General features: G+C 44.5%; 1 protein-coding gene across 1 annotated transcript in view; it reads right to left on the bottom strand.

Annotated features, from left to right (window-relative positions):
* Nucleotides 1-25,077, bottom strand: part of LOC146839605 (L-asparaginase-like) — a 116,533-nt gene that overhangs the window by 28,638 nt on the left and 62,818 nt on the right. Inside the window, exon 5 of the mRNA XM_085650359.1 lies at nucleotides 9,348-9,510. Within this exon, the coding sequence (XP_085506485.1) occupies nucleotides 9,348-9,510 (163 nt within the window). The remainder of the gene's footprint in view (nucleotides 1-9,347; nucleotides 9,511-25,077) is intronic.

The raw sequence follows: 25,077 nt of genomic DNA, 5'->3' as shown, positions 1-25,077 counted from the left end.
TGGCTCTGGTGATTAATGTTCTTCCTAGAGAGAGATCGGAATGTTGTCTAGTGGAAGTTTTGACTCATGGAACGGTAGCTCAGAGGGTTAATGTGCCTGCTGCAAAGAACATGTACCATGCAGATCACACAGTGCACATAATGTAAATAGGTCAGTGGGCTACTGCTTTTGTCAGAGAGATCATTTTGTTACTTCCAATTTATAAGTTAAAATCCTAACATAGAACAGTTAGCTATTAACTGTCATCTAAGAGCTGCATGTATAAATTAGTGCATTATGTTTCCCCCCCCAGTCTTTGATTACCCTAATGTTGCAAAAAGTGTTCTTTTGGACAGATATCAATTCTGATTATTAAAGAGAACCCCCAACCATGGTATTACTTTTTTAATTCTTAGCTTGTGTTTCTCCAGACCAATCACTATTAAACTATATGGCCTACTAGTATGGTTGTCATTTGACTCCTACACCTTGTAGTCCTTAGTCTTATGTAACATTTCCTATGCACTGATTTACACACGTATTGATTGTCTATGTGTAATGTTTGTGATGTAAAGTGCTCTGGCACTCTAAAATGGTATGAGTGGCGCTGTAAATCATCAAATTAAATGCATCTGAGATAGAGTGTGGTTATGGAGACTTGAGGGGCACTGTTAAAGGGTGTTAGTGAGTGGATCCATGGCAGAGGTGGTCATTGGGAGGCACTAACAAACATTGTTGCACAGAGCGCCACGAGCGCTAAAGCCGGCCCTGCCTTGTTTCAGCAGTAGTAGCTGCAATTTACCAGGGATTGGCAATGCTGGATTTGCAAGCACACCAAACTAAGTTTGCAAACTTCACAGTCTGTCTGCTTCATTCACTAGCACTTTTAACATGTGCTGCCTGCTGTGGGGCCACTGGAATTAATTATGCACTAAAGAAGGACAAAATTATGCTGCAGTGTTGACTAACTTATGCATAAAAAAAAAGGTTGCAGCGTAATGCAGTATATTTCCTGATATTTTATTATTTTGACATTTGTACACATGCTAACAGTCTCTGGAAAGATTTTGCCTCATTAGTACCAGTGTAACATACAAATGCAGCAGTGAGAAAGGTGATCAGTCAACCTTTGCAATAGGCCATCCACTCTGCAGCAACACAAGTCACATTTTTTATTAACTTTTGATATGTTTGAGCTATAAACAATTTATTAGTTTAAATGGTCAGATCATGCAGCAGATCTTGTATTAGGATGCAAATATGGCAGAGCCATGATTATATAGAAAACATTTGCAAACTAGGATATTTTGCCATTCATGTTTGAACTGCTGTTGTGGAAAAAGGGAGAAGTGCTGATGACAAACTCCATGACTCGGAGACAAATGGCTTGTGCTTCCACATTTTATTGTATTTGGGACATTCTGTGTTTGGAAACGTATCCCACTTTGTGAATGTATTTTAATGTCAATAACTCATTATAACCTTAAATAATCATGTGTATCCATTGGTTGATTAAACTGGGCAGTGAAATGCCAAACAAGTACAAAAAATTGAGATGGTTGCGCATTCTAGCCACACCTCTGGCTCCGCCCACTGATTCAGTCCTTGGGTTATTCCCGCCCTCTAATTTTCTGCCCACAGTTCCCCTACTTTTTTCCCCCCCACTTCGACCACTGATAGTACTACTGTATATGTTGTTGTTGTAGATGTAGAGAGAGGAGTAGAGAGAAAGCCAAGGCCCTGCCCGGCGTGTACCACAGCCGCTTTATTGTCCAAACTTGCTGCGGCCATACAGGAATTAGTTACACAATCACAGCACTTTGTCTCGACTCTTCACTTCTTCTCGGGCCGTTCCCCACGAAATGCAGTTTGGTTTGGTTTCACTTTCTGGTGGTCTCTCACTTGACTTAAGTCAACAACAAATGGCTGGGTCACCCACTAATACATTCTACAGCAACATTTTCTACATACAATTTCTGTGAAAGCCATTGGTTTCATTGACATGCAAAATAATCTACGTATAACATTTAAGATGTCTCTTCTCATTTTTAGAAAGTACAAAACATATACCGTTGTCTTTATTTCTGTTTTCATTTCCTTTGATTTTCCTTATGCACATTCCATGTAAAGTCGGCGTTTATATCAAATGCTTTTAGAACTATTTAGCCAGGCAAAGATGTGAAAGCGAGAAGTTATGCTAGAGACATAGGTGGCCGAGCTGTCTCTCAGTATGAACTGATTTTACAGGTTCAGCTGGGCAAGATGGCGGTGACTGACAGTAAAAAACAGCCATCCGACTGCCCACTTTATACAGGGCGGGCGAATGGCTTGCCTCGATGGTACTGAGAGCATAAGATTTACTCCGTCAGCTTTCACCTGATGGTCCGCCCACTTCTAAATCAGGTGGGCGGACTGAGAGTCTGGAGAAGAGGGTACTCCGTGGTCATTGCATGTGCACCATACTCTAAGTCAGCCCATATGTTTTTGGTGTTAGTTGTTGTGCAAATATTACAGCACGATTTTACAGTGTTGTGGAAATCTGCACCTGGGCAGTATAGATTTTTTCTGGAGTTGCATACTCTGGGCTCCATACATGCAGGGATATTTTTTTTTTCTTGAAGTTGTTTTTGTTTTCACAATATATGAACGATCAGATTGTTTAACACTATTCGTGTTCTCAGACGTGCCTGCCAGCAGGTGCTCTGTAATGCAGAACAAACTAGAGAAGTCCTGAAACAGGATGTGTGCAAGGTAAAACATTACCAAGTATCTAAGTTCTAGAGTCCCAGGGTCAGCAGGTCAGGCCTACCTAAAGAGTTCTCATGCAAAAAGGTAACGTGGCAAAGTACTGTTTCATGAAAAAGGAAAGGAACTGGGTGGGTACTGTGGGTTACTGGGTACCGGTGCTGGGCATGCTGCTCTGAACTGACATCAGTAACCCTTACCCTGCCTTGCCTGCCCTCCTACCACCTCTCCTCCTTCCAAGCTATGTATGCGAGATTGCAAGTTACTCGCTCAGCCTCAGGCTCACAGTCAGAAAATCCAGTACTATGCTGGACGGGTCGGGGACGGACCGGGTCCGGGGTCCTGTTAAAATAACACTCTGAGGAGTCTGACTGAGTCCTTCCGAATTTCTGAGGACAGCGGCGGCGTCACAAATCTTGAAAAAATATTTTTATTCTGATTCTGCGTCAGCGTCGCGCTCACTTGCCCAAATGCTTGGCGGCATCCTGCTATGGGTGCCAGTGTGGATTTTAGTTTTTAGCCAACACATCTGCATGCTGGGGCTTGTAGGACAACAACGTCTTTTTAACGATGGGGCAAGTGCAACCTTCTGAAAATGCAGACCAATGGTGACGTGACAACAAGGGCTTGGCCATCATGATGCTACAGCGCATTTCTCTTGTTATATTCAAATGTGGTAGATGCATCACATTACTCAGACTCGCGTGGTAGCCATTAATTAACTAGTCTGCACACCAGCCAGAACTTGAAGCAAGCGTCATCGCATCGCACATTCCAACTGTGGTGGCAGAAACTACTTACGGCATAAGTGAGTCTGACTGCTGACCGATTCAGGCTCTGAGTCTGGCTTTAAAGTGGAAACCGTTGTGCGCATCTGCACCCCATCATTCTAAACAAAATGCTGCTCACTGATGCTGCTGCTGACTGAGCATGACTGGATGAATGGAATGTATATGCAGCAACACTGGGGCAACAGTAAGTCACTGTTGTTCCTTTGGGTTTCTCTATGTATGAGGATCCATGAGTACAGGAGAATGCACCCCATCATTCTAAATGGTGCTCACTGATGCTGCTGATGCTGCTCACTGATGCTGCTGATGCTGCTCACTGATGCTGCTGATGCTGCTCACTGATGCTGCTGCTGACTGAGCATGACTGGATGAATGGAATGTATATGCAGCAACACTGGGGCAACAGTAACTCACTGTTGTTCCTTTGGGTTTCTCTATGTATGATGATCCATGAGTACAGGAGAATGCACTCCATAGCTACGTTTCTTTGCATTGGAGCTCATAGCCTCTATTGACAAGCTGCAGGCAGGCCATATTCCTGTCCATGCTCACTCACTACACACCCACACACTGCAGTTCTGGTGTCACGACTCACAAGAGAGACCTAAGTAGGGCAGGCAGATGCCATTAATGCAATCTAGCCTGTGCCTGAATGATTGAATAACTGAATGGAAAGCCTTGGGTTGGGAAGGAAATTCATCTATTATTATCTGCATCAGTCTACTGATCAGGTTTACTTTCCAGAATGGTGTTTTCCCCCAAATCATAAGTTCACAGACGCCCGGCATCCTGCGGACCTCTCTGCCATCATCCTGTCTCGCTGCTGTGGCAGTCCTGGAATGCCCGCTATCGGGGGATGGCACAGACAGGAAATTAGAACCACTAACTGTGGGTGACACGTGACGGCCTTGGCTCCATTGCCTGACATTTGAGCATTTGCAAGGTTTTTTTTAGTATAAATCCACCTATTTCGGGTCTTGTATGAAAAGATCCATGAGAGGCCTGTAGAGCAACAGATTGAGGTTCCTGCTTGCACTGCCTTGGAAGACCTTTAGCACAGTTTCCTTGATATGTATGTAGTATGTGCCCACAGGGGCTTAACACCACGGAAGACCTCTATACGTGGCTGTAAGAAATCTATATCTAACTGAGTAAACTTATATCCCCTAACAAGAAACTTAAAATATAGATTTCTTTCCCAAGGCTCTCCACTAAAATACAATTTTATCTGTAAACAATATATATTTATATATATGTTTTCAATTTTCCTTCCGCCACCTCTCTCTCTCTTCTTCCCCCGTTTTTATCTTTTCCCTTGACCTACATTCCATTCCTATAAATCACGATATATAGACGAAATTTGGAAAACAATTTGAGCCTGCATAGGTGATACTATAGCACTATTTTGCACAACTTTGCACTTTACTTGCCGTTTTTGCACAGCCAGAAAAATACCATGCCTCTAGCAATTGCTTAAAAAGAATTTTTTAACAACTTTGTTTTAACATGTTTTTATCACTTGTATTGCTCTGATTTTATATGTGCGGTTTATTTATGTCTAGGAACAAGTCTAGTAATGTATTTTACAATTACAATAAGCAACTATGATAAGAATAAGCATGTTGAAAACATTTACATCATGGTAAAATCTTTTGTCTATGTCTATGGCAAACAATTATGCACTGTCACTTTAAATGGGACAAACACGAGGGGCACGTCATGTGATCAAGGGCTGCCGAGCCCGAAACGCGTCATGGCGGCAGAGCGCACAAAGAAAAAATAAATTGAATTGGGTACAACTTACTGGAGTCCGTCCCCTTCTTGATCCAGGACAAAGAGGATCGTTCGAGGAAAGGTTGACTGCTATATATATATATATATATATATATATATATATATATATATCTAATGAAAAGCGGGATGTTAAATAAACTGGTTGCCTTTTTTCCTACCAGTGAGTAGTTGCACACCCAATGAATGAGCCCATAGTCTTAAAAGCTATTTAAGCAAGCGGCGTGTCATGTTTTGTGCTTGTAAATTTGTAATGTAATTGTGCCGTGCCTTAATATGTATTAAATTTTATGTGCAAAAACAACTGACAGGAGTAGGTCAGAGTCAGCCTCACAGTGTCCTCCATTAATTTAATTCGAACTTCAAAGCAATCTATATTGCGCATCACCTGAGCTGCAGCATTTGAATAAAACAGGCGGCCCCGTGGACTCTTCATGCCACTGGCTTTTTTAGTGGCTCGTGCAGATTTATTTTTCCTAAGAATTGTTTACTTTAATTTATGGCGGAGGCCGGCAGAGCTGCTGCAGTATGTGTTTACTTAAGGAAATACCTGGGGCTCAATGAAGTTTATTTATGCCTCTACTTTCTTCACTTCATTATAACTACCAGCCGCGGAAGCATGGTAGCAAGAGGGAGGTGAGGTGAAGAATAACTTTGACGAGGGAAGGGTCGGCAGCAGAAACAGAGGTAAAGAGGGGTGAACTCTGAGCCGCAAGGTCAGATACCACGAGAGATGACAGAGCAATAGTTAAAAATCTGTTAAAAATGGTATTCTCCTTTCCAGAAATCGGCTCATAAAGCACTGGAATTGTCCCTTTTCAATGCATTTGAGATTTTAGCTAATTTATTTCAAAATTGTGCTTTAAATGCACTTTTGGTTTATTCTTTTTCAAAATGTTCACAGGGCAGGGGAACCTCCTCTCAAAACCTTACTATGAGGAATGCTCCCTTGCTGAAATTCAGATCGATTGGGTATAACATCTAACTTTTAGCAGTGCCAGTTGAGGATGTGGGTGGAGCTAATAGAGTGGGTGGAGCCAGTGGAGGAAATGGGTGGAGCCGAAAAAAGTAGGTGTGGCCTCCCCAAAACATTTGAGCACCTGCACTTCATATTTTACAAATTAAGCACTGTGTATAAGCCCCCAGTGAAAACAACAAATTCAATTTAAAGTGCATAAGGCAGGTTTCGAAGGAGGAGGTAGCACCCTTGTGGTTCAAGCACCGCAGGCTTAGAATTCTTTGCCACTACAACTAGTACACACAAAAACATTTCGAGATTCAAAAAATTAAGTTTACAGTCTAAAGTTAGATATTGGGGCATGTGAAGTTGTTCTCTTTTTAAAAGGGTCCATTGCGCACAGCATACAATATGAAATTTACAAGGAAAGGTTACTGCAATATAACAAATTGATTACTGTGATTCAGGGAACACTCCAGCTTCTGAGACACGAGGAGAGGATTTAGCCTTACGGCTAGAGCGGTCGACCTCGAGGCTGAGAGACCGGGTTCAAGTCTCGGCTACGACGCTCAACGTCCTGTGATTCTGGGGAAATCGCTTAATCTCCCCGTGCCTAACAAACAGAATGAATGTCTCCTTCTGCAACAACTTGTGCTCGTGTAAACCGCTCTATGTAAAACTCCGTAACAAAATGGTTTGCTAGTTACCCAGCAGTCCGCAGTTCTCTGGATCTTGGTGCTAAATATATGGGCTTGAGTTTCCTCCTCAAAGAAATCATTGCAGATAGACCTTGTTATGGACTGAGCACCTGCATACTACAGTTACTTCCCACTACAGATCACTGCGCCAGCTCTAGGGACAAAGATACACCCTTTTGGGATCGAACCCGCTGTAAAAACAACAGCTGTATTGGCCAGGAGTCAGTGGACGAACTACAAGGACCACCTGAGATGCACTGCTTGTCCACACAGCTGTGGATTACAATAATGTGAGCAAATTATTTCACAGTTGGGGTCCTGGATTCAGGTTTTCCATTGAAGCCACCAAGAGCGAGAAGACGTTTCAGCACTATGGCAGTGGCAATACTTATGGGTCTTCAGTGGGGACTTCCAAACTCCCTCCCCAACACATCTCCTATGTTCCAAAGATGGTCTCCCCAGACTTCCTGTGAAACCATTCCTGGGCTGCTGCAATAGCCCCAAAACATTGGATACAACCTTGTAATCACGAGCAGTCGGCTAAATGGTTATATCATTGGAAAACAAATTTCCTGCATTAGGTCATCTCTGTGGATATTAGGCATGGACATATTTTCCTTCTTAAATGGACTATCATTTGTTATGAGAGGGAATTTACAATACATGTATGTTTGCTTTCACGTTACCAAGGCTGAATACAATGAACCTACTCCAGTTTCTGATCACCACCCATCCAGCGAGCACATCCTAAGACCATTCCCCTCTAGTTGAGGCAGCAGCCTTGGCTATTCTTGAAGACTGCCTTCAAGAGCAGTTAATGAAGTTTGGGTCACTGGATGACATCAGAGCCTACCCACTAAGCCAGTGATGTCAAATCTTCTTTGCCCCAAGAATCTGGTATGAGGAGTTCCTATACTGTCAAAAGAACTGCCCAGGCACCATGTTATATATAAGGTGACAGCCCTGCTCTGCACTGTAGTGTGCTTTTAATTGGGTGTGGCAAGCACAGCCCAGTGTGCCCTATTGGAGATAATGCATTGCCCCCAGGCAGTCCCAAATTTGTCCTACCCTGCTGTCAGTGCATGAGTACAGCTGTTTGAAGCAGCCAGTCTCTCTTCCAAGGTGCGTGGGGCACTGGACTGCTTTTGAACGGGGGTAGAGATCCCCTTACAGGTGGGTGCAGTGAGTCACAGCAACCGCCTGCAGTGGGATTTCTCAAGGGGGGTGCAGTGGTCACCCTAGGGTGGTGCACTGATTCTGTGCCACCTTTTCATGGTACAGTCAGTGCATCTTTGCCGCTGTGCCCACGGTCATAATAGGGCCCTAGTGCAGAGGCCAGGGGCACGATTCACAGAGGTAAGCTCACACTTTTGTGTAAATTTACTACTTTTCAGTAGTCACAAAGGTAAAACTAGACCAAAAGCCTAACTTTACTACTTTTCGGTAGCCACAAAGGTAAACTTAGACCAAAAGTCTAACTTTACTAGTAGTAGCTTACCTTTGTGAATACCAAAAAGCAGTAAAGTTGGACTTCTGGTCTAACTTCACCTTTCTGTATCGGGCCATATGTTTTTCCCACATTAGCATGGGGCTATACGCCATGCTAACGAGGAGCTGACCCCGTAGAATCATGCTGGCATGATCTATATAAGAGAAGGGGCGCTCAAGTGTCTGAGACCACAGAAAGCGGGTGCACGAGCCCATGGCACTTTATGTAATATGGCCCCAAGGGTCCCCACCAATGGAAGGACATGTCATCTTCCTCAGATTTGCCCTCAATACATGTCAGTTTAGACCCTGGCGGGCGGTCCCCCATCCCACGTAGTGTTCATACGGAACAGTCGTCCATGCTCTCTTCCAACCTATCGCCACCATCTTTGCGAATAAACATTGTGACTGATAAACGAATTCAAAAGAAATTAAGGACGATTGATGGAGAGTTATTCTATAAACATTCTGTTTGAGAGGGTCGCATAGTTTAGATGAAACACTTATCTGGAGCTGATCATTGCCAGAAATAAAATGAGCCTTGGCTGGACCAATGAAAACGCTAGCTGCTGCCACATTTCTACATGGACGATGGCTGGCATCCAGTGGAGTACTCACCTATCCCAAGACTGGAAAGGCAACAGTGCTAATGTGTGTACAGCCAAACTATGATCACCTCTTCAGCTCACACTCGAGTCTGTCCCACACTCCATCCTTCACGCCTCCTCCTCTTCCTTTCAGACACCAGCTCTATCTGTTTGCCACACAATAGGGGTGACTTCATGTCATCATCACACTTCAGATAGTTCACCCCCTCTTCACTTGCCAATCCCGCTCCCCCTGCCTCACATCCCCTTGCACACCCTGGCCCCCCGCAGCGCCCCAGCTCCTCCTCACCAGCGGGGTGGCTCCGTAGCGCAGGAGCACATCCACGGTGTCCGGATAGTTCTGGCACACGGCGATGTGCATGGCTGTCCGGTTGGAGTAGTCTCCCTGGTCGAGGTCGGCGCCGGCGAGGCACCAGGCGCGCAGCAGCTCATGATCCTGGTTGTGCACGGCGCTGAGGGGGCAGAGAGAGGTGGGGGGCAGTGAGGCCAGGTGAGAGACTCTCTACACACAATAACCATAGTGCAGCAAAGTGATGTGCCAGAGATTGAACCAGAGCTGTCCCTCAAGGCATGCATCTCCCAGATACAGCGAGCCACCCTAGAATGGACAGAGCCATCTGGGGGGGGTCTCCTGCACCCGGAAAAGTAATACTTTAAAAAAAATTATCATTTTAATATTACAGAGCACCATATACTGGTGCAACAAAAGCAGAACAAAAAGAACATTAATCACAATAGCAATGTTGTTCAATGCCTTACTATCCAATCAATTCATTGTTATCAGTACATCCCTCAAAATTATGAAACATGTATTATCATTTCACAAGGCTTCTACAAGATTTTTTTTGTGACAAAAACCAACCGCTACAGTCAGATAAATTCTGAATTCAAGACCGAGAGACACCATAATCAATCAATCAATCAATCAATCAATCAATCAATCAATCAAACTTTATTTCGGTTTTGTTAAAACAAACCATAAAAGTACACACAAGTACGACACAATAAAAGTAAATATTGGGAATAAGTTCATCATTAGGATACATCGGTGCTGAGTTAGCAGCAATTTTAGGCGGTACATATTTATAAATCCAGGCATTTTCTATATTTAACAGCCGACTTTAAAAACTCTAATACAAAAAGAATACTATCACTACATAGTAGTTGTAAATATATCATGGCAGGTCTGATCTGATAAAAATCAAGTTTCTTTAAAAGCGGGACCAGATAGCGTTTGCGGGGAAATTCGTAAAATTTACATAAAAACATAAAATGCAGCATGTCCTGCGGAGACTTTCCGTCGCAGCCGCAGGATGCTGCTTCTTTATTAAAAAACTAAATATATGGTCTGACAAGCAAATGATGAAATAAATTCATCCGAAATCTAGTTAATAAAAATTTCTCATGAGAAGACAGAGATCCCATTAGGTAAGGCTCAGTGTGTGGAGTTGTTTTTAACATAAGAAAAGTCCTGACGCTTGATTTCTGTGCCTCCTTAGCTTCCCTCATCATTGTCCTGTCCATCATGAAGGCTGTTTTTATTGTCTCCACATCCCCCTTAGTAATACATTCGGTAGTTTCGAATAGCTCACCCCGCCCTAAGCTTAAAAAACCTTTCCTGATATATTTCAGCCAGGGTACAGCAGATGAGTTATCCATAGACAAGCAATCTTTTAAGATCATGTGCGTTAGGGGGATATCTGGGTTTAACCATAGTTTTAACCAGCAAATCAATGGTCGCAGGGAAAAAATATCATTGATATACTGTACCCCCAACTCCTCATGAACAGCTAAATTAGATGTACCTTGTGGGAGACACAGTAAGCGTTTCAGGAAAGTATTCTCCACAATCTGTAACCGCTCACCCGAGCTATACCTCCAAATTTCACTTCCAAAAGATGCCATAGACACTGATTTGGTATTATATAATTGCAACATTGCACCAGTAGGCTTTTTCCCCAGTTTCGAGGCAAAATTAAAGATAGCTGCGTTCACCCTAATAAAGTCCCCTTTCTTTTTCAGAATGTACGGGACCCAATTCAATTTGTTGTCAAAAAGGACACTGAGATAGGAGAACGTGCTAGAGATGGGAATCTTTTCATTGCCCACATTAAATTGAAAATTCTTTTTTGGGGTTTGGCCTACCTGCATAATGAATGATTTGGAGTTATTTATTGTGAGATCCCTGTCTGACATAAAAGATTTAAAAGCAGTTAAGAGTGCTTGGAGACCTCTTTCAGTCCTAGATATAAGGACCGCATCGTACGCATATAGTAGGACCGGGATACCCCGGCGCCCCACTCTGGGACAATCGGCCCCTACTTCCTGCAAAAAACTATCTAAGAAGTCATTAATATATAAATGAAACAAAAAGGGAGCCAGTATACAACCTTGTCGGACTCCCCTTTTGATTTTGAAGTCCTTCGTCACGCTCAGATCCTGAGAAAATCTAACATTTGCTCTGGTGGATCTATGTAGATCTTCTAAAAAATCCCCAATGCCTCCATCAACCCCCTTTGCCCTCATGGACTGCCAGAGCTTCTTCCTGTTCACACAGTCAAAAGCTGAGGACAAGTCCATGAAGGCTAGGTGGACAGTCTCCTTAAAAACCACTGTATATTTACTTAAAATCAAGTATAAGTTCAGACATTGAGTGGTCGTGGATCGGCCTCTACAAAACCCATACTGGGAGTCGGACATGATATTATTGTCCTCTACCCAAGAGGTGAGCCTTTGTAGGAGGACCCTACCCATTACTTTCACCATGGAGTCTAGGAGTGAAATAGGTCTGTAGCAGTGTGGACTGCTTTTATCCCCTTTTTTAAAGACAGGTATTATGAAACATGTGTTATCATTTCACAAGGCTTCTACAAGGTTTTTTTTGTGACAAAAACCAACCGCTACAGTCAGATAAATTCTGAATTCAAGACCGAGAGACACCATAATCAATTTATGTACACCTTGAAACAAGGATGATACATACTCATTTTGCTAATTGTTTTATGAAAACTTTCAATGGAATTATTTTAATGCTGTAATAATGTACGGTACTGGAGTAAATGTGTATTCTTTTTGTAAAAGAACGAATTGAAAATAAAATTATAAATAGTAATCTTAAATCATTGTACAAAGCGCGTACAAAAATGTGTAGTTGACTGACAACTACAGCTATAATGAAATTGGTTATGAATACTTCAATTAGAATATTTTAGTTCTAATAAGTTTCTGGTTCTGGCATTCTGCAGCACGCATACAAAGAGGAAAATGTCTTTAAGTATGGTTTTTCTGAAGGAAGGTGTCCCTTCCTTCACAAAAACATTGCACCATGGTGAAAGGGCTCCTGCGTTGGAGCTAGGCAGCACACGGTGCGCCAGCGCAGGAAGGAAGCAGAAAAGCGTCATATCTTAGTAAACAGCAGACATTTCTTCTCACACTGTCACGCAGTGCCGGGCAGCATGTTCCCTCCCTGCACTGCGTGACGTGTTAGTGAATCTGATCCCAGATACGCAAAGGTTCTGAGTGAGTATGTCTGAATGACTCCTGAAGCTTAAGCCTAAAGTCTTGGAGAACAACAGGTGAAATACATGAGTAAGCCACAATAAAATCTTTGTGAATCCATCACTTCGTCTTCATGAACCTTCAGCCGCTGCTCAAGAGATGTCAGAGACCTCATCCTTCTTCATAACGAGGCCTAATTTGGACCCTAGAACAGAGAGCAACTAGAGAGCAATCTCTTTGTTCCCCATCGTGGAGAAATGTCTGGCTCAATGGCTCTCCAGTTTTTTAGATGACCATGAATTGCTGGATCAACCCAGGTGGGCTTTTGATTGGGCATGGATTTGATACAGCGCTCGTCTTTGTACTAGCCTGGATCCTGGACATCCAGCGGGACATATTTTGCTGCCCCTCTCTGCCACATTTGACACAGTCAATTATTCTATCCTGCTCGATCAGTTCACCGCTGTTGAACTAGATGGCTATGCCCTCTCCTGGTTCTCATTTTTCCTGCCAGGGCACACCCGATCCATGACTCTCGCCACCTGTTCATCTAAATGTTCTCAACTACTGTTGACGAGTCACTCAGAGATAATTCCTGGTTCTGATCCTATTCAACACCTACATGAGGCGTTTGATTGACATAATTCGACCTCTCAGCCTGGACTCTATGTCCTACGCTGATGATACTCAACTTATCTTCAGACTTTCCAGCCCTCCTGAAGTGATCCAGTACACAATCCAATCCTGTCTGCTAGTCAGCCAATCCTGTCTACTAGTCATTAAAATCCTGTCTGCTAGCCATCAAATCCTGTCTGCTAGTCATCCAATCCTGTCTGCTAGTCAACCAATCCTGTCTGCTAGCTATCAAATCCTGTCTGCTAGTCATCCACTCCTGTCTGCTAGCCATCAAATCCCGTCTGCTAGCCATCCAATCCTGTCTGCTAGTCATTCAATCCTGTCTGCTAGTCCTTAAAATCCTGTCTGCTAGCCATTGAACCTTGGATGGTAATCAGTATGTTAAAAATAATGCCGCCAAAGTGGAGCTGCCGATTTGCAATCTTGTCCATTTGTAAAATTCCAGATTCTGACCCCGATAGTTGGATTCTCCCCCTTATCCTGTTGGCATAGTTAAGGACCTTGGCATCAGGTCTGAGAAGGATCTTCTCCTGGAAAGTCTAGTCACCGCAGAAGTCGCCTGCCTTTTCCAACTATCAGTGTTGAGAAAGAACCTTCCTGTCATTCCTCAGAAGATCAGAACCCTTCTGGTCATTCTACCCAAAACCGACTACGCTAACGCTACTATCTTGGTCTTCCAGCCGATACCTTGACCAGATTACCTATCCTTCAAAGCATGGCTGTTAGACTGGTCACCGCTCAGATTTGAAAGCCCTGGCACTCTGCATTGGCAACCAATTGTATGGAGAATTATCACTGTGTTCGGTTGGCCAAGTTGTAAATGGTAGCTGTGCCCCTGCCATCCAGGCTCGAATCTCTTGCTACCTGCCCCGCGCACCTCTCTGGACCTCTTGTTTCAGAGCCCCGGTTCCTCATTTAAGACGATCTAGCTTTGGAGCAGCCAGTGCAGGTTTGAGGGATGGGGCGGTGGAGCCGAGTTGGGAGGGGATTCGAAATACGCGCACGAGGGAAAATAATTGAATAATTAATTTTTCCCTTGTTGTCATCTGTCGAAATCCAAACCGCCCCCCCAACCCTCCCTACCACCCGGCCCACTGCTCTTACCTGCACAGGCTGCAGCTGTTTGGGACCATTTACCATCACCCCTATCCAGTGTCTCAATCATGTCTTCTGTCACTGACCTTTGAAAACTCACCTCTTTTGTTAGCAGTTCCCTGTTTTCATTCAAAGCTCAGTTGAACACAGTCCTAGCATCTAGACCTCTCAAAGGTTAACATGTGTGTGCAAGTATATGATTCATGAACCTTTAGGGTCAATGTTGTTGTGTGTAGTGTGGAGGCCGGGGGTGAGTGAATAGTGTAAAATGTGTAAGTAGATTAGTCATAATTATCTTCCTTGCACCCCATCACTATGTGCCATTTCTTTGGTCACTTATGTCTTCCTATTGCCATGCCAACATGTTTCATCTCTAACATTTCTCTTTAGGACAAGCTGGTCACATAAAGTCTTCGGTCTCTTTACGACAAGCAGGTCACATAAAGTCTCCAGTCTCTTTAGGAAAGTTGGTCACATAAAGCCTCCAGTCTCTATAGGACAAGCTGGTCACACAAAGTCTCCAGTCTTTTTAGGAAAAGTTGGTCACATAAAGTCTCCAGTTTATAGGACAAGCTGGTCACATAAAGTCTCCAGTCACTTTAGAACAAGCTGATCACATAAAGTCTCCAGTCTCTACAGGTCCAGCTGGTCACATAAAGTCTCCAGTCTCTATAGGAGAAGCTGGTCAGATAAAGTGTCCAATCTCTTTAGGACAAGCTGGTCAAATAAAGTCTCCAGTCTCTATTGGTTAAGCTGGTCACATAAAGTCTCTGTATGACAAGCTGGTCCCATAGGGTCTCCAATCTCTTTAGGAGAAGCTGGTCACATAAAGTCAACAGTCTCTTTAGGACAAGCTGGTCACATAAAGTTTCCAGTCGCTTTAGGACAAGCTGGTCACATAAAGTCTCAATAGGACAAGCTGGTCACATAAAGTCTCCAATCTCCTTAGGACAAGCTAGTCACATAAAGTCTCAAGTCTCTACAGCTCAAGCTGGTCACATAAAGTATCCAGTATCTTCAGGATAAGCTAGTCACATAAAGTCACCAATCTCTTTAGTACAAGCTGGTCACATAAAGTCCCCAGTCTCTATAGGATAAGCTGGTCACATAAAGTCTTGTGTCTCTATAGGATAAGCTGGCTAAATAAAGTCTCCAGTTTCTATAGGATAAGCTGGTCACATAAAGTCTCCAGGCTCTCCAGGACAAGGTGGTCACATAAAGTCTCCAGTCTCTTCAGCACAAGCTGGTCACATAAAGTCTCCAGTCTCTTTAGGAAAAGCTGGTCACATAAAGTCTCCAGTAAGTTGGTAACATAAAGTATCCATTCTGTTCAGGTCAAGCTGGTGACATAAAGTCTCCAGTCTCTTTAGGACAAGCTGGTGACATAAAGTCTCCAGTCTCTATAGGACAAGCTGGTCACATAAGGTCTCCAGTCTCTGTAGGTCAAGCTGGTCACATAAAGTCTCCAGTCTCTTTAGGACAAGCTGGTCACATAAAGTCTCAGGTCTCTTTAGGACAAGCTGGTCCCATAAAGTCTCCAGTCTCTTCAAGACAAGCTGGTCACATAAAGTCTCCAGTCTCTACATGTCAAACTGGTCACATAAAGACTCCAGTCTCTTTAGGACAAGCTGGTCACATAAAGTCTCCAGTCTCTGCAGGTCAAGCTGGTCACATAAAGTCCCCAGTCTCTACAGGTCAAGCTGGTCAAAGAAAGACTCCAGTCTCTTTAGGACAAGCTGGTCACATAAAGTCTCCAGTCTCTTCAGGAGAAGCTATGCACATAATGTCTCCAGTCTCTACATATCAAGCTGGTAACATTAAGTCTCCAGTCTCTACAGGTCAAGCTGGTCACCTAAAGCATGCAGCCTCTGTAGGACAAGCTGGTCAAATACAGTCTCCAGTCTCTACAGGTCAAGCTGGTCACATAAAGTATCCAGTCTCTTCAGGACAAGCTGGTCACATAAAGTCTCCAATCGTTTTAGGACAAGCTGGTCACATCAAGTCTCCAGTATCTATAGGATGAGTTGGTCACATAAAGTCTCCAGTTTCTATAGGATAAGCTGGCCACATAAAGTCTCCAGGCTCTATAGGATAAGCTGGTCACATAAAGTCTCCAGACTCTTCATGACAAGCTGGTCACATAAAGTCTCCAGTCTCTTAGGACAAGCTGGTGACATAAAGTCTCCAGTCTCTTTAGGACAAGCTGGTGACATAAAGTATCCAGTCTCTATAGGACAAGCTGGTCACATAAAGTCTCCAGTCTCTGCAGGTCAAGATGGTCACATAAAGTCTCCTGTTTCTTTAGGACAAGCTGGTCACATACACTCTCCTGTCTCTTTAGGACAAGCTGGTCACATAAAGTCTTCAGTCTCTTCAAGACAAGCTGGTCACATAAAGTCTCCAGTCTCGTTGCTAAACTAGAGGAGAAATATCTGGCTCAATGGCTCTCCAGTTTTTTAGAGGACCATGAATTGCTGGATACAACCCAGGTGGGCTTTTGATTGGGCATGGATTTGACACAGCGCTCGTCTCTGTACTAGCCTGGATCCTGGACATCCCGCGGGACATATTTTGCTGCCCCTCTCTGCCACATTTGACACAGTCAATCATTCCATCCTGCTTAATCAGTTCACCGCTGTTGAACTAGATGGCTATGCCCTCTCCTGGTTCTCATCTTTCCTGCCAGGGCACACCCGATCCATGACTCTGCCACCTGATCATCTAAATGTTCTCAACTACTGTTGACGAGTCACCAGTCTCTACAGGTCAAACTGGTCACATAAAGACTCCAGTCTCTTTAGGACAAGCTGGTCACATAAAGTCTCCAGTCACTGCAGGTCAAGCTGGTCACATAAAGTCCCCAGTCTCTACAAGTCAAGCTGGTCAAAGAAAGACTCCAGTCTCTTTAGGACAAGCTGGTCACATAAAGTATCCAGTCTCTTCAGGAGAAGCTAGTCACATAATGTCTCCAGTCTCTACAGGTCAAGCTGGTCACATTAAGTCTCCAGTCTCTACAGGTCAAGCTGGTCACATAAAGTCTCCAGTCTCCATAGGATAAGCAGGTCAGATAAAGTCTCCAATCTCTTCTGGACAAGCTGGTCACATCAAGTCTCTAGGACAAGCTGGTCACATAAAGTCTCCAATCTCTTTAGGACAAGTTGGTCACATAAAGTCTCAAGTCTCCACAGGTCAAACTGGTCACATTAAGTCTCCAGTCTCTACAGGTCAAGCTGGTCACATAAAGTCTCAAGTCTCCACAGGTCAAGCTGGTCACATTAAGTCTCCAGTCTCTACAGGTAAAGCTGGTCACATAAAGTCTCCAGTCTCCATAGGATAAGCAGGTCAGATAAAGTCTCCAATCTCTTCAGGACAAGCTGTTCACATAAAGTCTCTATAGGACAAGCTGGTCACATAAAGTCTCCAATCTCTTTAGGACAAGTTGGTCACATAAAGTCTCAAGTCTCCACAGGTCAAGCTGGTCACATTAAGTCTCCAGTCTCTACAGGTCAAGCTGGTCACATAAAGTCTCCAGCCTCTGTAGGGCAAGCTGGTCACATAAAGTCTCCAATCTCTTTGGTACAAGATGACATGACAATGGTTTCCTGTCCCTACATGCTTGGCTCGCCTAAGAACATAAAAGGTGAATCCTGCATTATATATGTTTCTCTTCGTGAAGTCCTTGTACAATTTCAGATCCTATGGGAAGAAATGGTCGTAGGTGGTTGCCCAAAGGACTTGTGAATTCTAGATTCAGGTCTCCTGCATCGACGTGGATTCTCCAAATTCTACCCGATCTTCATCTATCGTTGATCCTTTACCATCATTTACACCACCGTGGAGATTGTGGGTCCAACGAGGAGGCACCAGGGCCGGTATATAAATTGAAAAATAGAATTCTTTAAATGTTATGAAAAGCTAGACCAATTAAAGAACACAAACACAGTAAAGGTGATGTAAAATAGGAGGAATCATGGGCTGCTGTAGTGTTTTCTGTTTAGTGAAGGAGCACCAGAGGGTGAGCTGTAAATGTGCAAAACGAAGAAAAAGGTCAAAGAAGTAAGAAGCTAGTGGGTACCTGGGGAAGGAGCAAGGTGTACGGAGGCAGATGACACAGGAACAGGCACTTCAAAATGGAAACTAAAGTGGGGAGGAGGCAGGGAAACTGGAGTACAGGCTGCATTGAAAATACAGAGAACAAGCATTGGTAAATGCACTTGGTTTTGCATACGGTGTTAAGAATAAGAGGTGTGGGAGCAATGTATGAGTGCAGGGAGAATGGCGTGAGTGCTCTTTGTGCTGGGTGAGTAGTGCTTGAATGAAGGTTGGTAAGTGTCTGAGTGCAGGGTGAAAGTGACTGAATGCATTAGGATTGATGAAGGTTTTCATGTGCGCTCACTCTAAAATGGCAGATAACTTTGCAGACAAGTTGGAAAGGTCAAATTGTTAAATTCACGTATTCCCCTCTAGATCCCTGCACATGAGCAGTCTGGCCTTTCAGTGGCCATTGAAGGAACACTGGACTGTGCCCTTCCTAAACAGCTGAGTGTCCTACTCTGCCATCTCTTCAAATGTATTTATGTGACAGCTTGCACTTGCAGTGGCATCCCTCGGCCACCGTACACATGTGCATAGGAGCAGAGCAGCCACACTGAAAACAGGCTTTATCTGATGCAAAAAAGGGAACTGGAAGCAGTGGAGCGTGACAGCAAACTGAGAAGGCATGGGAAGGCTTGGTGCAAGTCACTTTGGCTCCCTCTGCAGCCTTTGCAAAGGTGTGGAGTGTATCTTTAACAAGGAGAGGTGAGTCTCTGTGCTGAGGGCATACAGAATGAGGATGGGGCAAAAAATAAGGAGTAGAATACAAGGAAGTGGATCTCGGAGGCAAAAATGTGGCAGCGTTTGACCCACGGTATGCTCTCTAGTTTCAAACCTGTTTCCATTCAACAAACACGTAAGGCAATTTTGGCATGTAAATCAGGAGCCCCCACTGACTCCTGTCCACCTAGCATCCTGCACCATTTGATTGATACAGTGAATCCCTATATTAACACCATCATAAATGAATCTCTCGACTCCGGGATGGTGCCCAATGACTGGAAGAAGGCTATTGTGAAGCCTCTGATGAAGAAGCCAAACAAATCCCCCACTGATCTTACCAATATGCGCCCCATCTCATTACTACCTGTCCTTGGTAAAATCACGGAACAGCCGGTATATGAAGAGTTGAAAACCTTTGTAGAGACTGGTAACATCCTGCATCCGCAGCAGTCGGGATTTCGATCGGGTCACTCCACAGAAACAGCTCTGATCGAACTAGCTGATTCTATCAAGTTCCTGCAGGATGAGGGCAGGCAGGCCATCCTCATCCTGCTTGACCTAACAGCAGCGTTCGACACTATCTCGCATGTCATCCTGATCAACAGACTGCGAGAGATCGGCGTGACAGACACAGCTTTGGCATGGGTTAAATCTTTCCTATCTAATGGGTCCCAAACTGTGTCCTTGGGTCCCTATCTATCCAGCGAGAAACCCATAACATCAGGAGTGCCCCAGGGGTCCATATTAAGTCCCCTCTTTTTTAATATCTATATGGCCCCCCTCCTCGCTGTGATAGAATCCCATGGGATCCTCGTCACGTCATACGCTGACGACACACAACTTGTCGTTACGATCGACAAAAAGTGTACGAGCGCAGATCTGCGTTTCCAAAATTGTCTTTCCGATGTCTTCCAGTGGCTTAACAACAATCATCTAAGATGCAATAGTGCCAAGACCGAAATCATACTGCTGAGCAAAGATATATCCTTCTGCCCGAAGGACTGGTGGCCCACAGGATCTGAGGCTCCACCTAGCGCTGTACATTCAGCGCGGAACCTGGGCGTGCAATTCGATTCATTCCTCTCTTTCGATGACCACGTCAGGATCACTGCTGGCCGCTGTTTTGGACTCATTAAGTCTTTGAAAAAATTCTTTGACTTCCTCCCCATTGCAGCCCGAAAATCAGTCGCGGTAGCTCGAATACTCTCCCGACTTGATTATTGTAATGGTTTAATGGCGGGAGTAAAAAAGTCCACCCTTAAAAAGCTGCAGAGCACACAACATGCAGCCGCCAGATTGGTGTTGGGACTTCCGAGAAGGTCATCAGCTTCAACGGCGTTGAACACTCTCCATTGGCTACCGTTACACAAAAGGATTCTTTTTAAACTTCTCCTTACTGTTTTTAAAACTATGAAAAACTCAGGGCCCCATTACTTTGCAAAGCGCTTCATACGCTACAACCCTTCGCGAGATCTGAGATCATCTGGTACAAATCTTGTTACCATTCCAAGATTCAAATACAAAACCAGGGGTGGGAGGACCTTTACCGTCCTGGCAGCTAGGGCATGGAACAATCTACCTGTCAATCTTAGATTCACCGACAAGGAGAGCACCTTTAGAAAACTCCTAAAGACCTGGGTTTACCAACAATCAGATACCTCTGTATTGGCAGCTATCTAGCTTTAGTCTCCTCACCACGTACCATCTCTTATGTACCCGCTGCTTGCTAACTTAGCGCCAAGATGCTCCTTCCGGAGCGTATGTCTGCGCTCTACAAATACCCAAAAATATCAAATATCAAATATCATAAATGGCTGTCTCTAGACACCTTCAAATTGATATGGGTAAATAGAATTCTGGTAATTTAGTTCATACAAAAATCGCTCTCGAAAGCAACATCTGAGAAAAATGGTTTTTAAAAGCTCACTTAGGAAAACTGCACTCAATAGTTAAAGGCAGGACAAAAAAAACTGACTGAAATTTGTCACTAATAAAACATACTGTAACCCTAGGGTTTGGTGCCACCTGCTGGAAAATTGCGCCATTTATTTTGGCAGCTTGTAAAGTTTACTAATAATGAATTTGTTTCTTGCCAGTTTTACTACTTGAATAACTTAATTACATTACCATGCATATGAATACCAATATTGATTTTGTTACGAAGGCTCACAAATTAAACATCAGAGTTTAGAGAAGCTCACTAGAATACCCTTGGAACAGCATGAACAACCTTGCAGGTCCATGTGTGCTGTTTGATTTAGCCACAGTAATTGTAACCCATCTGCTGTCAAACCCGAGTTTGAGGGTGCGGAAGTGGTCAGAGGGTAAAAAAAAGTAAGAGATAATTGAGAGGGTGTAGCCCTCAATGGAACTAGGGTTTTCCTTTGATTGGAGAGTCCCTATGATGAAGCATGTCACCTTGTGGTGAGTGAGGGATTTCGTCCTAAAAAGGGAAATGCCCAATTTTTTCTAATTCTCTCTTATCCTTTTTTTCCATGGTGGGTTCTGTGTTTTTCCCTTACTTGACATATAGTTGTGGACACATTCTCTAAATGAAATATTATAGACCCAGGGATTTCGTACTGTTTTGTAACCACCCACTCCCCTGACCCTCCCAGAGGAGTGGTCATAGAGCTAGTCCCTCCCTTTCCTTTAGTATAAGATATGGAACCCTTGCCATTACAAACTAGATATCCCTGGACGACGCTCTACAAGAAGAATCCTGGACCTTCGATGTTCCACTACCTTTTGAAGACTGAAGAATCTCCCTTGGAGTCAAGGAGTGAGTCCCTGCTTGGCAGGCACCAAAACTTTGAAACTACTGTCGCAAATGTGCCCACTCCCGCCAGAGTCCGAAGTCCCTACAGCCCCAGAAGTAGATTTCCTGACTTCTCGACGGCCATCATGAGTCCCCAGTAGAGCTGAGGTGAGTGGACCCCATGAGTGATGAGGAACAGCAATACCCGGGTACCGTGCACTATTGTTGAGTGCAACCCCTTCACGACGCTCTACGAACTTGTACATTGGACCATGTGTGGTCTAAGCCTCCAGCAGGATTTCCACTGAAGATCAGAGGCCTACCTGATCCCGAGTGACCGTGGGCTCCTGTAAAGTGAATCCTCACAAGGCATCTTTGCGATCCCTTGCCCATTGGCTTGTGGGTCTCCTGAAGACTTTCTCATCAAACCAAAGGGCTCCCCTGGTTGCTCCAGGCCTGCCCTGACTTACCCTTGCAGGGTGAGTCCCTCAGACCTTGCTGGTCTGCACCGCTGACTTTCTTCACTTTCCACAAGACTTGCTGTTGCCAAGGCTTGTTGGCTCCAATCCGGTTGCCAACACCTTAGTAAGCTGCAGACATCATGGGACACCCTGAATCCAGCTCCTGGTTGTCGTTGACACCTCTTGAACTTCGTGGATGAAGAGTCAAGATACCCATGATCACCTGAAATCACCCGCCGACTGTGGGCATCCATCTTCCTGGGCCCGGGTCACTGGCAAGTGACTTTGAACACTGTCTCCTCTGCTTTCAGGTCTTCTTTCTTCAGAATCCATCTTTGTATTCCACCGGACACTTCTTCAGTCTTCACAAGCAGCAAGTCTTCTTCAGCTCCCATTGAAAACGACGCCGCGACCCGACACCAAAAGACACCTATGCACCCGGCTTCCCTGGGTGAGCTAACTCCAGCACTCCGGTGCTCCTGTGTATGTTGGCCCTCGAACTGCTTACCTTGTAAGTGACTTGCTTGTAGACTCTCCCGAAGTACCCTAGAACGTTAAAATTCCAATCGCGACTTGCTCCATTGAAGTCTATTGGGATCCGCGGCTGTGTTCTCACACTGCATGCGTCTCCCGTGGGTCCTTTACTTACCTGCCTTGGGTGGATTAGTGAGGCCCCAGCGCTTCTGAAGACCCTAGGCCTTCTCCCTCCTCAAGTCGATCTTCTTATAACTCTTTTTAAGTATATGGTCTGGTACGCCCCTAGGGCCCCAGCCATATAAGTTCTTAATTTGTTGTGAAACGTTGATTTGTGCATATGTTCCTGACTTCTAATCTCATAAAGAGATTAGTGGAGGGTGTCTAGAAATAAATACATATATATTTGATATATATACCTGTGTGGTGTCCTTTTCATTTGGTAATTCAAGAGATTATAAGGTAAAACAAGCTGCTTTACATTCCTCAGAGACTTAGCCTGAAGGCTGCTCTCCACAGCTACCACTGGGATAGCTTTCTTTAAAAGGTTGTCTTAAACCTATCTACCATAAGAGTCGAATTGGACTGGTGCAAGGTGGCCACTTTAACTAGTGACCAGCATATGCCAGGCCAACTTCTCACAGCCGGTTAATGATATGAGCGGGGAGCTCACCCTGACCACCCAGCAGTCCATGCCAAGGAGTGCCATGTCCTCAAGGGTAGACACACACCCCTGGTATCTAATTAGAGGGGTACTGCAGCTCACCCTCACTTGCATGGCCTGAGATCTGGGAAACCTGCACTCCTGAGCAGTTACTGACACCCACATACACACTGTGCAGTCCACGTGTACCTGGGGCACGTGACACATACCTGACAAACTAAGATGAGCATCTTCAAACAGTGCATCCCTCGGCCCACTGGTACTTCCTGCTGGCGGGACACTTATTGCGTGGAACGTGTACGGAGGCCTCTGAGCACTGTAGCCTCAAGACACTGTAACCACTTAAAGGGATACCTAAAATACACAATATTGTGCAAACGCTGACAATGCCAATAGGTCGGGCTTGCGTTTCGAGACCTGACTAAAACTTTTAACAAATCCTGCTCTGGTGCAGAGGTAAAAAAAGCAAAAACTATCGTGTTCCCTATACAATTAAACCATGAGCTAAATAATTTTATGTGTGTGATTAATCAATGTGTTTTTGAGACATAAAATAGTTCCTCATGCATGATAACACAACTACCCCACAGGAGGCGGGACGGTACCCGAACAGCCAATACCTTTATTTGGTCTTCTGGGCGGAGTGAAAGACCACTGTACATTTTAAAGGATTGGTAACAACAGGTTTGCAGACAGCTCTGCTGTCAAGCCAGACCTTAAAAAGACTCTCTCTGTAAGACCGCATTCTGTGCACAAATACGACAAGGCCTTGTACCGAATCCGGCTTTTTTGGTCTTAGAAGAGCTACACCACATTGCCACAATCCAGACGTGACTGCGTGTGTTTACGACAGTGATGTCTAGATGAAGCTTCATAGAGGGAAAAACAATGATTTAAGACTTAATCTGGAAAAAGCAAGTCCTTGGTACTTTGGTAGTTGGGACAGCTAGGGTAGGGCTTTGATGTCCGTGAGTGCCGAGACGTGCAGAGACAAGGCCATCGAGGGACACTGACCATAACTGTGGGCCCAACGCCCTTCTGCTGCTCAGTGAGGCCTCCTCTGTGCAGGAAGTAGCTTCACAAGGGACGGGCCAGCCACCGTCCAGCCAGAGAGGCAGAGAGAGTTCACCTTGGACAGAGGACCACCCCTCGAGCCTTGGGGAAGCTGAAGAAAAGCTGGGTATTGTTGGCAAACATAGTAAACTGAACCCTGCCTGAAGTAAGCCAAGGGCGAAATGCTGCATGAAGCTCTTACATAAGAAAGGTCATTAGATAAAACATTTAGGTCCATTTGGTTTATCGCCTCCGATGGGAACTAAAGGTGGAATGACTAAGGGGCATATCATCAAGGAGGCGATATAAAATTATCGCCGCTTTTGCGTCCGTTTTCGGATGAAAAGCGGCGATAATTTTATCGCCTTATCAGCAAGGTCACGCTATTGTGTGAATCCTTGCATTAGCTTCCTTTTTTCCCGTAACGCCCCGCTTTGCATCTCTAATGAGATGCAAAGTGGGCGTTCCGTCCTAAAATAACTGGAGAAATGTCGCTAACCGACATTTCTCCAATTATCAATAGGCACGCTAACCTGCAGAGCGACAAGCAAAGTAGTGCTAA

The sequence above is a fragment of the Triturus cristatus genome, chromosome 4_1 (genome assembly GCF_964204655.1).
Source record: "Triturus cristatus chromosome 4_1, aTriCri1.1, whole genome shotgun sequence".
NCBI classification, from domain to species: Eukaryota; Metazoa; Chordata; class Amphibia; order Caudata; family Salamandridae; genus Triturus; species Triturus cristatus.
The sequence above is the reverse complement of the archived record's forward strand: the minus strand, read 5'-3'. Positions and strand labels throughout refer to the sequence as shown.